This window comes from Carcharhinus amblyrhynchos, unplaced genomic scaffold (genome assembly GCF_965287045.1).
Source record: "Carcharhinus amblyrhynchos unplaced genomic scaffold, sCarAmb.v2.hapA chromosome_348, whole genome shotgun sequence".
Classification (NCBI taxonomy): domain Eukaryota; kingdom Metazoa; phylum Chordata; class Chondrichthyes; order Carcharhiniformes; family Carcharhinidae; genus Carcharhinus; species Carcharhinus amblyrhynchos.
Window position 1 is genome coordinate 160,892 of NW_027650088.1, and position 15,760 is coordinate 176,651.

Genomic DNA, 15,760 nt, shown 5'->3' on the forward strand with positions numbered 1-15,760 from the left:
AAAGACTGCTTGCATTCACTCTATACCAATCTCATCTTATGCACCTCTATCAAATCTCCCCTCATTCTTCTACGCTCCAGGGAATAAAGTCCTAACCTGTTCAATCTCTCTGTGTAACTCAGCTTCTCAAGTCCCGGCAACATCCTTGTAAACCTTCTCTGCACTCTCTCAACCTTATTTACATCCTTCCTGCACCTTTAACAATATTCTGAATGTCCAAAGACACGGGAGTGTGATGGGTCTAAGCCTGACACTGCAGCTCGTAGGGAGATAACGGGGTTACGTTCTGAAGTCCGTGCTAAGACTGGGGAGGGAGATGAAGAGATTATTTGATTTGATTTATTATTGTCACCTGTATTGGGATGCAGTGAACAGTATTGTTTCCTGCGTGCTATACAGACAAAACATACCGTTCATAGAGTACCTAGGGGAGAAGGACAGGAGAGAGTGAACAAAGAACAACACAGCTCGGGAAACAGGCCCTTTGGCCCAACGATCCCCCACCGCCATTTTAACATTGAGTCCCCCCCTCTACCCATGACCCTTGTCTACGCTTATGGCATTCCACATTGAGGGAAAACTAATTTAGGGACAATTTGTTACACCAATCAGCCTAACAGCACATCTTTGGGGTGTGGGAGGAAACCGGAGCACCCGGAGAAAACCCACGCAGGCACGGGGAGAATGCGCAAACTCCCACAGACACTGGCCCAAATCCATGTACCTGCACAGCAAACAGTGATAGTCACTGAGCTGTCGTCTTGCCCAGCATCTGGTCCAGTTTAAGTGTACACTAACAACGTGAAGCACTAGGCAACTCTCGAAACATCCTAGAGCAGCCCTCGTACGACCCACCACGTGTATACCCCTCGGACAACAAGGCGGACCGAATCGCCTGTGGATTGAAAGAGAAAAACATCAAAAACATGCACATCTCCTTATACAAACATTCAAGGGAATCCCCAGAAGCTCAAAAGTAAAACAAGTGAGCCAGAAAATATGTTGGAAGGTCCATAGGAATCCATTGATTCCCAGGGATGTCTCAAGACTCCTGAACCTTATTTAAAACAGTCTCCTATATCCCTCCATCTCCAACCCGCTCACGTGCCTGTCTAAGTAACTCTTCAACAACTCCAGCGTGCCGGCCTCCACCACTTTGCTTGGCAGAGCATTCCATACCCCCACAACCCTCTGTGTGAAAAACCTCCCTCTCACATCCGAACTCTACCTCTCCCCCCTCACCCTAAGCCCGTGGCCCCTCATACCGTACGTTTCTAACATAGGAAAAAGCTTACCACTGTTTATCTATACCGTTCATAATCTTATACACCTCTATTAGATCTCCCCTCAGTCGCTGTCTTTCAAGTGCAGAATGTAATGTTACAGTCATAGCTAAGGTGTAGAGAAAGATCAACTTAATATAAGGTAGGTCCATTCAAAAGTCTGACAGCAGCAGGGAAGAAGCTGTTCTTGAGTCGGTTGGTGCGTGATCTCAGACTTTTGTATCCTTTTCCCGATGGAAGAAGGTGGAAGAGAGAATGTCCGGGGTGCGTGGGGTCCTTAATTATGTTGGCTGCTTTTCCCCGAGGCAGCGGGAAGTGTAGACAGAGTCAATGGATGGGAGGCTGGTTTGTGTGATGGATTGGGCTACGTTTACGACCCTTTGTAGTTTCTTAGGGAGATTAATGAGTGTTTAGCGAGTGAACTACAGAGCTTAGGGACTACCGACTGAAGGAAATCGAGGATACGGAAGAATCCGGGAGTGGATGGTTAGTTATGCTTTTGGGAAGCTCGGAATAGGGGTGGGTGAAGTGTTGGCAGAGGGATTTAGGGAGAGATTGAGTGAGGCGAGTTAAGGCTCGGAGTGTAGGACTGAGGGCGCAGGCTAGATTTACGGCAGCCGAAATGGTAAAGACAGTTTGGTTTGTCCAGGTCATCTGGGTTGAGGCCACGGAGGATTGGAGTGTGCAGAGTGAGTGAATATGGATGCCATTGTGTCAGCCAATGAATGAGAGCCAGGGTGTGGCGTGAGAATCGAATATCCAAACTCATGAGTGAGGCTATAGCGGAGAGTGTCACACACTGTAAAGGTGTGTAACTGAGGGGGATTGGCCTTGGTGAATATATGGGGTAATGGGGATATGGTGTGACCCTGGGTAAGATGCTCTTTGGGAGAATTGATGCACACTAGATGGGCCAAATGGTCTCTTTCTGCACTGTAGAGTTTCCATATGGTTCTCTCACACTCTCCCTCCCTCTCAGTATCTCTCTCTCTCCCTCTCCCTCTCGGTATCTCTGTCTCTCTTTCTGAATCTCTTCTTTCCACCATCTGTTTCCCTCTCTCTTTATCTCTATCTTGTTCTCTCTCTCTCCTCTGTCTCTATCTCTCATTTTCTGTATCTCTCTCTATCTACCTATGTCTCTCCATTCCTCTCTCTCTCTCTATCCCTTTTTCTATCCCACTCTCTGTCACTCTGTCACTCTGTCACTCTCTGTCACTCTCTGTCACTCTCTGTCACTCTCTGTCACTCTCTGTCACTCTGTCTCTCTGTCACTCTCTCTCTCGGTCACTCTGTCACTCTCTCTCACTCTCTGTCACTCTCTGTCTCTCTGTCACTCTCTGTCACTCTGTCTCTCTGTCACTCTGTCTCTCTGTCACTCTCTCTCTCTGTCACTCTCTCTCACTCTCTCTCTGTCACTCTCTCTGTCTCTCTGTCACTCTCTGTCTCTCTGTCACTCTCTGTCTCTCTGTCACTCTCTGTCTCTCTGTCTCTCTCTGTCACTCTCTGTCTCTCTGTCTCTCTGTCACTCTGTCACTCTCTGTCACTCTGTGTCACTCTGTCACTCTCTGTCACTCTGTCTCTCTGTCACTCTGTCTCTCTGTCACTCTCTCTCTCTGTCTCTCTGTCACTCTCTGTCACTCTCTCTCTGTCTCTCTGTCACACTCTGTCACTCTGTCTCACTCTGTCACTCTGTCACTCTGTCTCACTCTGTCACTCTGTCTCACTCTGTCACTCTGTCACTCTGTCTCACTCTGTCACTCTGTCACTCTGTCACTCTGTCACTCTGTCACTCTGTCTCTCTCTGTCTCTCTCTGTCTCTCTCTGTCTCTCTCTGTCTCTCTGTCACACTCTGTCACTCTGTCTCACTCTGTCACTCTGTCTCTCTCTGTCACTCTGTCTCTCTGTCCCTCCCTCCCTCCCTCCCTCCCTCCTCGCCCTGCCTCACGGGGCTGTGTGTGTGTTTCTCTCACAGCTGTGTGGTGCGAGTCCGTGCAGTGGTGATGACCCGTGATGACTCCAGTGGGGGCTGGGTGCCGCTGGGGGGAGCTGGCCTCAGTCACGTCGCGATCTGCAGGGGGGGCCGCTCCGACGACAGCGACCCCGGCGGCTTCCTGATCCGTGGGGAACGGCTCCGGGACCAAGCGGTAAGTGGGTCACGTGACGGGGGCGATGGTCACGTGATGGGCTGGGGGGGAAATGGCGGCGGGTGGGTCCCCGTATCACTCAAATGGAGATGGGAACGTACATGCCGGGGGTTGGGGGGGTGAACGTGCTGGTTGGATTCTGAAGGTAGCTGGAAAACGTAACCCATCGTAAAAAATAAAGAGTAGATTTACCCAAGGACAGGCTAGCTCAGATCCAAGGTGTTGAGGTGTTGGGTCGCTGTTTCAATGGGGGGCATGCAGCAAGCTCTCACAACTGGATTATTGGCTAAGGGATGAACGTTGGCCAGGATTTGCGAAAAGAATTCCTAACCCCTCCCGTCACCCTGCCCATCCATCTCCCAAAGACTCTTGAGGCTCTTCCATCCAAATGAGATTAATGGCCTTAACACCTCAGCACTCCTCCTGCGGGTCATCGTTGGGTTTTGTGGGCAAGTCTCTGGGGTGAGATTTGTGCCCGCGATCTCCAGATGGAGCAGGAGTCGGCCATCTCGCCCCTCGAGCCTGCCCCGCCATTCAATAAGATCATGGCTGATCTGATGGTGGGGCCAGTTCCACTTACCCGCCCTCTCCCCGTAACCCTTAATTCCCTTATTGGTCAAAAATCTGTGACTTAAACACATTCAACGAGGTCGCCTCCGCTGCTTCAATGGGTAGAGATTCACTACCCTTTGAGAGAAGAAGTTCCTCCTCAACTCCGTTCTACACTGACTCCCCCTTATCTTGAGGCTGTGCCCTCTAGTTCTTGTTTCCTTTCTAAGCGGGAAGAATCTCTCTACCTCTACCCTATCCATCCCCTTCATTATCTTATACGTCTCTATAAGATCCCCCCCCTCATCCTTCTAAACTCCAACGAGTACAGACCCAGTCTATTTAGTCTCTCTTCATAGTCCAACCCCCTCATCTCCAGTATCAGCCTAGTGAACCTCCTCTGCACTCCCTCCAAGGCCAATATATCCTTGCGCAAGTGTGGCGACCAAAACTGCACACAGTACTCCAGCTGCGGCCTCACCAGTACCCTGTACAGTTGCAGAAAGACCTCCCTGCTTTTATATTCTATCCCCCTCGCTATAAAGGCCAGCATCCCATTCGCCTTCTTCAAACTGAGTTTTTGCGATTCATGCACAAGGACGCCCAGGTCCCTCTGCACTGTAGCATGTTGTCATTTCATGTTGAAAGAATGCCATGACGTGCCGGGCAAGACATGCCAATCTAAAGACGTGGCAAAGAACCCACGTCTGTTCCAACCCAAGGGTTAATGATTGGAGAGCATTCTCAGGAGGATTGTGTCATTTATATGAACTCTGAACTCTGCCGTTGGCCTTCAGGTCTCCGGGTCTGGATTGTGGCACCCTGGGGCCACCATAAGCCACGCCAACCACTGCCAACGCCTCAGAAATGGCCGTTGTCGGGGACACGGCCCTGGAGAATAAGGCAAGCGCCCCAACTGAAATCCCTCCCTCAACCCCAATCATGGCCAACTGACCCTCTGCGCCAGCATGTCGGAAGTGCGATTGGTAGCATTTAGTGCTGGGCTCAGGGGAAATGGTTTAAGGTGTGGATCAACCATGATCTAACTGAAGGAGAGCCAAGGGCCTGAATGGCCTCCTCCTCCACCCTCTGCGTCTGGTCCTCCCCCCAGTCGCACGAGAGATTGAGGAGGAGAAAGCGATTGAGAATTAGCCCGCAGCAGAATGATCGTTCTTGGAAGGATCACTGAAACCCTACAGAGCAGAAAGAGGCCATTCGGCCCATCGAGCATGCACCAACAACAATCCCACCCAGGCCCTATCCCCGTAACCTCAAATATTTACCCTGCTAATCCCTCTGACACAAAGGGGCAATTTATCACGGCCAATCCACCTAACCTACACATCTTTGGACACTAAGGGGCAATTTAGCATGGCCAATCCACCTAATCTACACATCTTGAGCCACCAAGGGACAACTTATCATGGCCAATCCACTTAGCCTACACATCCTGGGCCACTAAGGGGCAATTTAGTATGGCCAATCCACCTAACCTACACATCTTTGGACACTAAGGGACAATTTAGTATGGCCAATCCACCTAACCTGCACATCTTTGGACACTAAGGGACAACTTATCATGGCCAATCCACTTAGCCTACGCATCTTGGGATACTACTGGGGAATTTAGCATGGCCAATCCACCTAACCTGCACATCTTTGGACATTAAGGGGCAATTTAGCATGGCCAATCCACCTAACCTACACATCTTTGGACACTAAGGGACAATTTAGCATGGCCAATCCACCTAACCTGCACATCTTTGGACACTAAGGGACAATTTAGCATGGCCAATCCACCTAACCTGCACATCTTTGGACACTAAGGGACAATTTAGCATGGCCAATCCACCTAACCAACACATCTTTGGACACTAAGGGACAATTTAGCATGGCCAATCCACCTAACCTATACATCTTTGGACACTAAGGGGCAATTTAGCATGGCCAATCCACCTAACCTATACATCTTTGGACACTAAGGGGCAATTTAGCATGGCCAATCCACCTAACCTGCACATCTTTGGACACTAAGGGACAATTTAGCATGGCCAATCCACCTAACCTGCACATCTTTGGACACTAAGGGACAATTTAGCATGGCCAATCCACCTAATCTACACATCTTGAGCCACCAAGGGACAACTTATCATGGCCAATCCACTTAGCCTACACATCTTGGGCCACTAAGGGGCAATTTAGTATGGCCAATCCACCTAACCTACACATCTTTGGACACTAAGGGACAATTTAGTATGGCCAATCCACCTAACCTGCACATCTTTGGACACTAAGGGACAACTTATCATGGCCAATCCACTTAGCCTACGCATCTTGGGATACTAAGGGGCAATTTAGCATGGCCAATCCACCTAACCTGCACATCTTTGGACATTAAGGGGCAATTTAGCATGGCCAATCCACCTAACCTACACATCTTTGGACACTAAGGGACAATTTAGCATGGCCAATCCACCTAACCTGCACATCTTTGGACACTAAGGGACAATTTAGCATGGCCAATCCACCTAACCTGCACATCTTTGGACACTAAGGGACAATTTAGCATGGCCAATCCACCTAACCAACACATCTTTGGACACTAAGGGACAATTTAGCATGGCCAATCCACCTAACCTACACATCTTTGGACACTAAGGGGCAATTTAGCATGGCCAATCCACCTAACCTATACATCTTTGGACACTAAGGGGCAATTTAGCATGGCCAATCCACCTAACCTGCACATCTTTGGACACTAAGGGACAATTTAGCATGGCCAATCCACCTAACCTGCACATCTTTGGACACTAAGGGACAATTTAGCATGGCCAATCCACCTAACCTATACATCTTGGGACACTAAGGGATAATTTAGCATGGCCAATCCACCTAACCTGCACATCTTTGGACACTACGGGGCAATTTAGCATGGCCAATCCACCTAACCTGCACATCTTGGGCCACTAAGGGACAATTTAGCATGGCCAATCCACCTAACCTGCACATCTTTGGACTGTGAAGAAACTCATGTAGACACGGGGAGTGGGGAGAACGTGCAAACTCCACACTGACAGTCACCAGAGACTGGAATTGAACCCAGGTCTCTGGCGCTGTGAGGCCAATGCGTGGCCTTTAAATATCTTCCGACATTGTGCCGAGCCTTTAATGGGAAGGGGGTTTGTGTGAATTAGGAAAGATTTCCCGGTTTCTGGCCTCTGTAATAATGGAAGCTAAAAGCATTGAAGTATCAATGTCTTCAACCTTCACTCTCTTCATTGTCCGCAGGTGATCCTGGAGTGTGACCTCAAGAAAGACCTCACCTACAACAAGGTGAACCCCATCTTCCATCACTGGAAAGTAGACGAGGATAAGTTCGGCCTGACCTTCCAGAGCCCCGCTGATGCTGTCACCTTTGAACAAAGCATCAAGAAGGTCATTGAGGAGCTGCCTAAAGGTAGGAGTGGGCCATCACTACTTCTGCATCTTAAGCACCTACGACAGAGATCTGGGGAGAGAAATCCGAGGTTCAGAGGGACTCGGGAGTCCTAGTCAGGATTCTCTTCAGGTTAACTTGCGGGTTGAGTTGGTAGTTAGGAAGGCAAATGAGATGTTAGCGTGCATGTCGAGAGCAGAGGTGTACTATTGAGGCTTTGTGTAAGGCTCTGGTCAGGCCCCACTTGGAATATTGTGAGCAATTTTGGGCCCCGTATCGAAGGAAGGATGTTCCAGCCTTGGAGAGGGTCCAGGATGATCCCGGGAATGAAGAGCTTGACGTATGAGGAGTGTTTGAGGACTCTGGGCCTGTGGAGTTTAGAAGGATGAGATCATTGAAACTTATAGAGTACAGAAAGGCCTGGATAGAATGAATGTGGGGAACATGTTTCCATTAGTCGGAGAGACTGGGATCCATGGACACAGCCTCAGAGTAAAGGGACAACCCTTTAGAACCGAGTTGGAGAACGTAGAACATTACAGCGCAGTACAGGCCCTTCGGCCCTCGATGTTGTGCCGACCAGTGGAACCAATCTAATGACCCTCTAACCTAAACTATTCCGATGTTATCCATATGCCTATCCACTGACCATTCGAACGCCCTTAAAGTTGGCGAGTCCACAACTGCTGCAGGCAGGACATTCCACGCCCTTACTACCCTCTGAGTAAAGAACCTACCTCTGACACCCGTCCTATAATTACCACCCCTCAAGCTACGTCCCCTCGTGTTAGCCGTCACCATCCAAGGAAAAAGGCTCTCACTGTCCACCCTGTCTAATCCTCTGATACGAGGAGGGATTCCCTCAGTCAGAGGGCGGTGAATCTGTGGAATTCATTGCCACAGAGGAGGCCGGGTCACTGAGTGTCTTTAAGACAGAGATAGAGAGGTTCTTGATTGGTTAGAAGATTAAAGGTTACGGGGAAAAGGTGGGAGAATGGGGTTGAGAAACTTATCAGCCATGGCGGAGCAGACTCGATGGGCCGAATGGCCTAATTCAGCTCCTATTCCTTATGTTCTAAAGGTCTTATGGATGAGATGGAGAATCAACCATTGTCATAATAAGCAGTGGGGCAGGCTCAAAGGGCCAAATGGCCTCCTTCTTCCCTGATCTTGTACGTTCCTGTGTGAACATCTCTCGATGGACGTCAGTGAGGCCAGGCAACTCTGTGGTTAGCCTATCAATCTGTATATTTACCCTGGCATTCCAAATGTAGTGTTACGGTCATAGCTAGGGTGCAGAGAAAGATCAACTTAATGTAACATAATCATATATTTAAGCAAGTAGGTATCTGGACTCTAACAGTGTCAAACGGGGATGGGGAGAGGACAGGAGTAAGGCGTTGAGATGGAGGATCTGCCATGATCATGTTGAATGGCAGGGAAGGCTTGAGGGGCCTGCTCTTATTTCTCATATGTTACCATGCTTCAATCTAATGGATTGAGTGCGCAAGTATTGGAACCAACCCAACGTCAACAAAGAACAACACAGCACGGGAAACAGGCCCTTCGGCCCAACGAGCCCGCCATTTTAACATTGAGTGCCCTCCTCTACCCATGACCTTTGTCTACGCCTATTGGGGAAGATTGAGGGAAGACTAATTTAGGGACAATTTGTTAACACCAATCAGCCTAAGAGCACATCTTTGGGGTGTGGGAGGAAACCGGAGCACCCGGAGGAAACTGGAGCACACGGAGAAAACCCACGCCAGCACGGGGAGAATGCGCGAACTCCCGCAGACACCGACCCAAATCCATGTGTCTGCACGGCAAACAGTGATAGTCACTGAGCTGTCGTGTTGCCCGTCAGATGGTCCAGTCCATCGAGTCCCGAACACAACAAACTCCCAATCCAAGGAGTTGTCCCCATCCAAGGTCCAGTGTCCCATTCCCAGACTAAGGCTCGTGACCAGGGCATTGGATTTCCAATTCAGGGCACCAGTGTCAGAGGGTCCATTGGACTCCTAACTTCTTGGCCAAGTTCTCTAGTGTTGGACTCCCCAATCCCAGGGTCCATTTTGTGCTTCTAAACTAAGGGTCTTAGTTCTGGATGTTTTACTCCTAATGCACTTGTCTCTTAGGGCCAGATTATAGAGTTCACTTGGACGAGATCCTAAAATCCCATTAATCATTTCCCTTCTGGAATCTGACCTGTCCCAGAATGTCCGCGCAGAGAGGGCTCAGATGGGGGAATCTCCAACCAAATTGGCCAACCCTTGGATATTTGACTCTTGAATGTACATGCTCGGTGCCAGAGAGTTGGAAACCCAATTAATGAGCAGTGCTGAGGTCTTAAGACAGTTTATTCATTCACAAGTGAACACTGCAATGAAGTTATTGTGAAAATCTCCCTAGTCGCCACACTCCTGTTCAGGTACAGTGAGGGAGAATTTAGCACGGCCAATGCACCCTAACCAGCACGTCTTATAGACTGTGGGAGAAAACTGGAGCACCCGGAGGAAACCCACGCAGACACAGGGAGAACATGCAGACTCTACACACAGTGACCCAAGCCGGGAATCGAACCCACATCCAGTGTTGGATCCCAGTCTAAGGAGCCGCTGTTGGCATGTTGAGCTCCGAATTGAAGATTAAGTTCCAAGTCTAATAGGATTCTCAAAGTAAGGGGCCAGTGGTTAGGTTCCTGGAGCCCCAATCTACTTTCCAGGGTCAAAGTGCTGGAATCGCAGTCTCAGGACCAGGGCAGAATCATCTCTTTCTCCTTCCTGCGCTTTGTGGCACACTGAGGCAGAATTTCATCGTAGAATCCCCACAGTGCAGAAGGTGGCCATTCAGCCCATCAAGTCTGCACTGACTCACCAACAAAGCATCTATGCCAGGCCTACCTCACCCTATCCCACTCATTTATCCCACTACCCCCTAACCTACACATTTTTGGACACAATGGGGCAATTTAGCATGGCCAATCCACCTAACCTGCACATCTTGGGACACTAAGGGGCAATTTAGCATGGCCAATCCACCTAACCTGCACATCTTTGGATACTAAGAGCTTGATTTTACCATCAAATTGCACCCGTTTTCAGGTGGTAAGGTCGGGCGTGAGGCGAGTAGCACAATCTGTGCCCGCCTCTGCGCCTGTTCCCCTTTTACCAATTGCTGACAATGGCCACTGATGGGACCATCTCCAGCAGAGAGAATGTCCAGGGTGCGTGGGGGTCCTTAATTATTCTGGCTGCTTTTTCCGAAGCAGCAGGAAGTGTAGACGGAGTCAATGGATGGGAGGCTGGTTTGTGTGATGGATTGGGCTACGTTCACAACCCTTTGTAGTTCCTTGTGGTCTTGGGCAGAGCAGGAGCCCAGACCAAGCTGTGATACAACCAGAAAGGATGCTTTCTATGGGGCATCTGTAAATGTTGGTGAGAGTCGTAGCAGACATGCCAAATTTCCTTAGTCTTCTGAGAAAGTAAAGGCGTTGGTGGGGCTTTCTTAACTATAGTGTCAGCATAGGGGGGGACCAGGACAGGTTGTTGAGTCCAGGGTGAGATTAGCCATGATTGAATGATGGAGCAGGCTTGAGGGGCTTAATGGCCACTCCATGCTCCGAATTTTTACGGGTTTTTACAAAAATCGACAGTGGTTTTGTGGTGACCATAACTGAGACTAGCTTTCAGTTGCAGATTTTTATGAATTGAATTTAAATTCCACCAGCTACCGTGGTGGGACTTGAACCCATGGCCTCACGGAGCATTGGCCTGGGCTCCTGGATTGCTGGTCCTGTCGTTTCCTTTGGGGCATTCGTTACTTCAGGACGTCCCAAAGTGATCCACTGCTGGGTAGTTTAAGATTCACCATTGGCCTAATGCAGGAAACAGGGCAACAACCCTGAACCCCTCGATTAGATTCCAGTCTGTAACTCGCTGCCGGGTATCTGTTATTCTATATATAAACCACCCCTCGATTAGATTCCAGTCTGTAACTCACTCCCGGGTATCTGTTATTCTATATATAAACCATCCCGAACCCCTCGATTAGATTCCAGTCTGTAACTCACTCCCGGTTATCTGTTATTCTGTATAGAAACCACCCCTCGATTAGATTCCAGTCTGTAACTCACTCCCGGGTATCTGTTATTCTGTATATAAACCACCTCGAACCCCTCGATTAGATTCCAGTCTGTAACTCACTCCCGGGTATCTGTTATTCTATATATAAACCACCCTGAACCCCTCGATTAGATTCTCTCTCCCAGCTGCAGTGTAGAATTCTATTGCCTCTGGATTGATGGACCCTCCAGCTTACTCCTTCGTGTCTTTTACATTTCTCCAGGTTCTCTCACCTCCTCTTCCTCGAGCCAGATTGATGCGACGGCAGCGGAAGACATCACAGCAGTAAGTAAGGCCGCAGAACGACACAGATTCTCACTCCCCGCATTCTGTGTTCGTTCTGGGCGGGTATCACTGGCATCCCGTTGCCCATCCCTCACTGCCCTGCTCAGCTGATTGTAATAGTGGGATGTCACTGGGTTCAGGCCTCAGGCCCCAACTATTTACCATCTGCTTGACTTATTGTCCCCTGTATGGAGAAAAGTACTGTTTCTTGTGTGCTGTACACACAAAGCATACTGTTCACAGAGAAGGAGAGAGTGCAGAATGCAGTGTTACAGTCATAGGGTGTAGAAAAAGATCAACTTAATATATGGTAGGTCCATTCAAAAGTCTGACGGCAGCAGGGAAGAAGCTGTTCTTGAGTCGGTCGGTACGTGACCTCAGATTTTTGCACCTTTTTCCCGACGGAAGAAGGTGGAAGAGAGAATGTCCGGGACGCGTAGGGTCCTCGATTATGCCGGCTGCTGTGTGATTTCAGGCTTCTGGCATCTTTTTCCCAACGGGAGAAGGTGGAAGAGTGTATGTCCGGGGTGCATGGAGGTTCTCCATTAAGGTGGCTGCTTTTCCGAGACGGTGGGAAGTGTGGACAGAGTCAGTGGATGGTTTGTGAGATGGATTGGGCTACATTCACGATCTTTTGTAGTTCCTTGTGGTCTTGGGCAGAGCAGGAGCCCATACCAAGCTGTGATACACCCAGAAAAGATGCTTTCTATGGTGCATCTGTAAAAGTTGGTGAGAGTCGTAGCTGACATGCCAAATTTCTCTTGAGAAAGTAGAGGCATTGGTGGGGCTTTTTTAACTATAGCATTAATGTGGAGGAACCAGGATAGATCGTTGGTGATCTGGAAATCCATATTAAGGACTCGGAATAAGGGACAGAACATACTATAGTCACGTTTGCAGATGACGCTAAAATGTGAGTTCCAATGAGGAAATGAGAAATTTACAAATGGATATGGAGAGGTTGGGTGAGTGGGCCAAAATGTGGCAGGTGGAATTTAACATAGGTGAGGTTAACCATTTTGGTCAGAAGAATTAAAAGGCAAGTTATTATCTAAGTGGAGAGAAATTTCAACACGGTTCAGTGCAGAGGGATCTAGGTGTCCTTGTACATGATACGTAGAAAGTTAGCATGCAGATACAGCAGGTAATAAGGAAGGCAAACGGCATCTTGGTATTGCTTTTGGAATAGTGAATGCAACTAGGGAAATGTTGCTGAAACTGTACAGGGTATTGGTGAAAACACCTCTGGAGAAATCTTACAGGATCCAGTGAGGTATCTAAATGGATACAAAATCGGCTTCTTGACAGAAGCCAGAGGGTGGTTGTAGAGGGTTGTTTTTCGAACTGGAGACCTGTGACCAGCGGTGTGCCTCAGGGATCAGTGCTGGGTCCACTGTTATTTGCCATTTTTATTAATTATTTGGATGAGAATATAGGAGGCGTGGTTAGTAAGTCTGACAGCAGCAGGGAAGAAGCTGTTCTTGAGTCGGTCGGTACGTGACCTCAGACTTTTATATCTTTTCCCGATGGGAGAAGGTGGAAGAGAGAATGTCTGGGGTGCATGGGGTCCTTGATTATGTTGGCTGCTTTTCCCGAGGCAGCGGGAAGTGTAGACAGAGTCAACGGATGGGAGGCTGGTTTGTGTGATGGATTAGGCTACGTTTACGACCTTCTGTAGTTCCTTGCGGTCTTGGGCAGAGCAGGAGCCCAGACCAAGCTGTGATACGACCAGAAAGAATGCTTTCTATGGGGCATCTATAAAAGTTGGTGAGAGTCGTAGCAGACATGCCAAATTTCCTTAGTCTTCTGAGAAAGTTGGTGGGCTTTCTTAACTATAGTGTCAGCATGGGATGGGGTGGGGTGGGGTGGGGTGGGGGGAGAATCAGGACAGATTGTTGGTGATCTGGACACCTAAAACTTGAAGCTCTCAACAATTTCCACGTCACACCTGTTAATGTAGACTGGACACCTGGGCCCACACAGTTGATGATTTGAGTGGTTCTCAATCGAGGAGCAGTGAGGGGGAGGCCAGGCGACAGGCGTAAGGAAGGAGGAGAGCTTCCATCACATGTCAACAAGAACACACGTTGTCCTCAAGTGCCCATTAGTTAAGATGGGATATTTCAGTCCAGGTCTCCTGTTTGTATGGGCGAATGGATGAGTGCAGGGTTGGAGTTTGGTGCGAGGGCTCCCATTGTCAAGAGCCCCCGGTGCCTATACTTCAAACAGCTCAAAGACCCATAGAATCCCCACAGTACAAAATGAGGCCATTCAGCCCATCGACTCTGCACCAACTCTGTGACAGAATATTTTACCCAGGCCTCTACTCCACCCTATCCCTGTAATCCCACACGTTTAGCATGGCCAATCCACCTAACCTGCACATCTTGAGATACTAAGGGACAATTTAGCATGGCCAATCCTCCCCCACCCACAACATGCACAACTTGAGACACTAAGAGGCAATTTCCCAGGGAGCAAAACTGGGTAGGGGAGATGGAGGAACTCTAGGGGAGGGGAGACGGAGAGAGGGACTCTGGAGAACGGATAGTGGAGGGGACACACTGGGGGAAGGCAGATTGGGAGCCAGGGGACCCACTATAGGAGGGGAAATGGAGGGAGATGCTGGAGAGGGGAGATGGAGAGAGGGACACTGGGGAAGGCAGATGGAGGGGGATAATGGGGGAGGGGAGAGGGACACTGGAGAAGGGGAGATAGAGAGGGACGCTGGGGGAGGGGGAGATGGTGAGAGGGACGCTGGGGGAGGGGAGATGGGAGAGGGACGCTGGGGGAGGGGGAGATGGTGAGAGGGACGCTGGGGGAGGGGGAGATGGTGAGAGGGACGCTGGGGGAGGGGGAGATGGTGAGAGGGACGCTGGGGGGAGGGGAGATGGAGAGAGGGACGCTGGGGGGAGGGGAGATGGAGAGAGGGACGCTGGGGGGAGGGGAGATGGAGAGAGGGACGCTGGGGGGAGGGGAGATGGAGAGAGGGGGAGATGGAGAGAGGGATGGTGGGGGGAGGGGAGATGGAGAGAGGGGGAGATGGAGAGGGTGCTGGGGGAGGGGGAGATGGAGAGGGGAGATGGAGAGAGGGACGGTGGGGGAGGGGGAGATGGAGAGAGGGACGGTGGGGGAGGGGGAGATGGAGAGAGAGGGACGGTGGGGGAGGGGGAGATGGAGAGAGGAACGGTGGGGAGGGGGAGATGGAGAGAGGGACGGTGGGGGAGGGGGAGATGGAGAGAGGGACGGTGGGGGAGGGGGAGATGGAGAGAGGGACGGTGGGGGAGGGGGAGATGGAGAGAGGGACGGTGGGGGAGGGGGAGATGGAGAGAGGGACGGTGGGGAGGGGGAGATGGAGAGAGGGACGGTGGGGGAGGGGGAGATGGAGAGAGGGACGGTGGGGGAGGGGGAGATGGAGAGAGGGACGCTGGGGGAGGGGGAGATGGAGAGAGGGACGCTGGGGAGGGGGGAGAGGAGGAGGGAGGGAGGGGAGATGGAGAGAGGGACACTGGGGAGGGGGAGATGGAGAGAGGGACACTGGGGGAAGGGGAGACACTGGGGAAGGCAGATGGAGGGGGTAATGGGGGAGGGGATGGAGAGAGGGACGGGTGGTGGGGGGGATGGATAGATGGACGCTGGAGGAGGGGGACGGAGAGATGGACACTGGGGGAGGGGGAGACACTGGGGAAGGCAGGCTAATCTAAGGTTATTTCTTGAACAATTCTGCCTGATTTATTTCCACTCCGTTCCGCACACTCACGCGCGCCCGTTTCGATCTCTGCTTCCAGGCGCACACAGACAGCGAGTCATCGTCCAACAGCAGGAAGGAGATGCTACCGAAACACATCACCATCGTAACCAGCGAATCGTCGTCCAGTTGCTACATCAGGCCATCAGTTTCTGAGGAATTCCGAGCTGGACTGGCACCGGCCGAATCCA

General features: G+C 50.4%; 1 protein-coding gene across 1 annotated transcript in view; it reads left to right on the forward strand.

Moving 5' to 3' along the window:
- LOC145339220 (sprouty-related, EVH1 domain-containing protein 1-like) overlaps window positions 1-15,750 on the forward strand; it is a gene marked incomplete at its 3' end in the record, with an annotated part of 34,128 nt that extends 18,378 nt beyond the window's left edge. The window contains exons 2-5 of the mRNA XM_080183616.1: window positions 3,256-3,427; window positions 7,265-7,433; window positions 11,760-11,821; window positions 15,610-15,750. Coding sequence (XP_080039742.1) covers window positions 3,256-3,427; window positions 7,265-7,433; window positions 11,760-11,821; window positions 15,610-15,750 — 544 coding nt within the window. The remainder of the gene's footprint in view (window positions 1-3,255; window positions 3,428-7,264; window positions 7,434-11,759; window positions 11,822-15,609) is intronic.
- Between the last annotated feature and the right edge of the window lie 10 nt (window positions 15,751-15,760).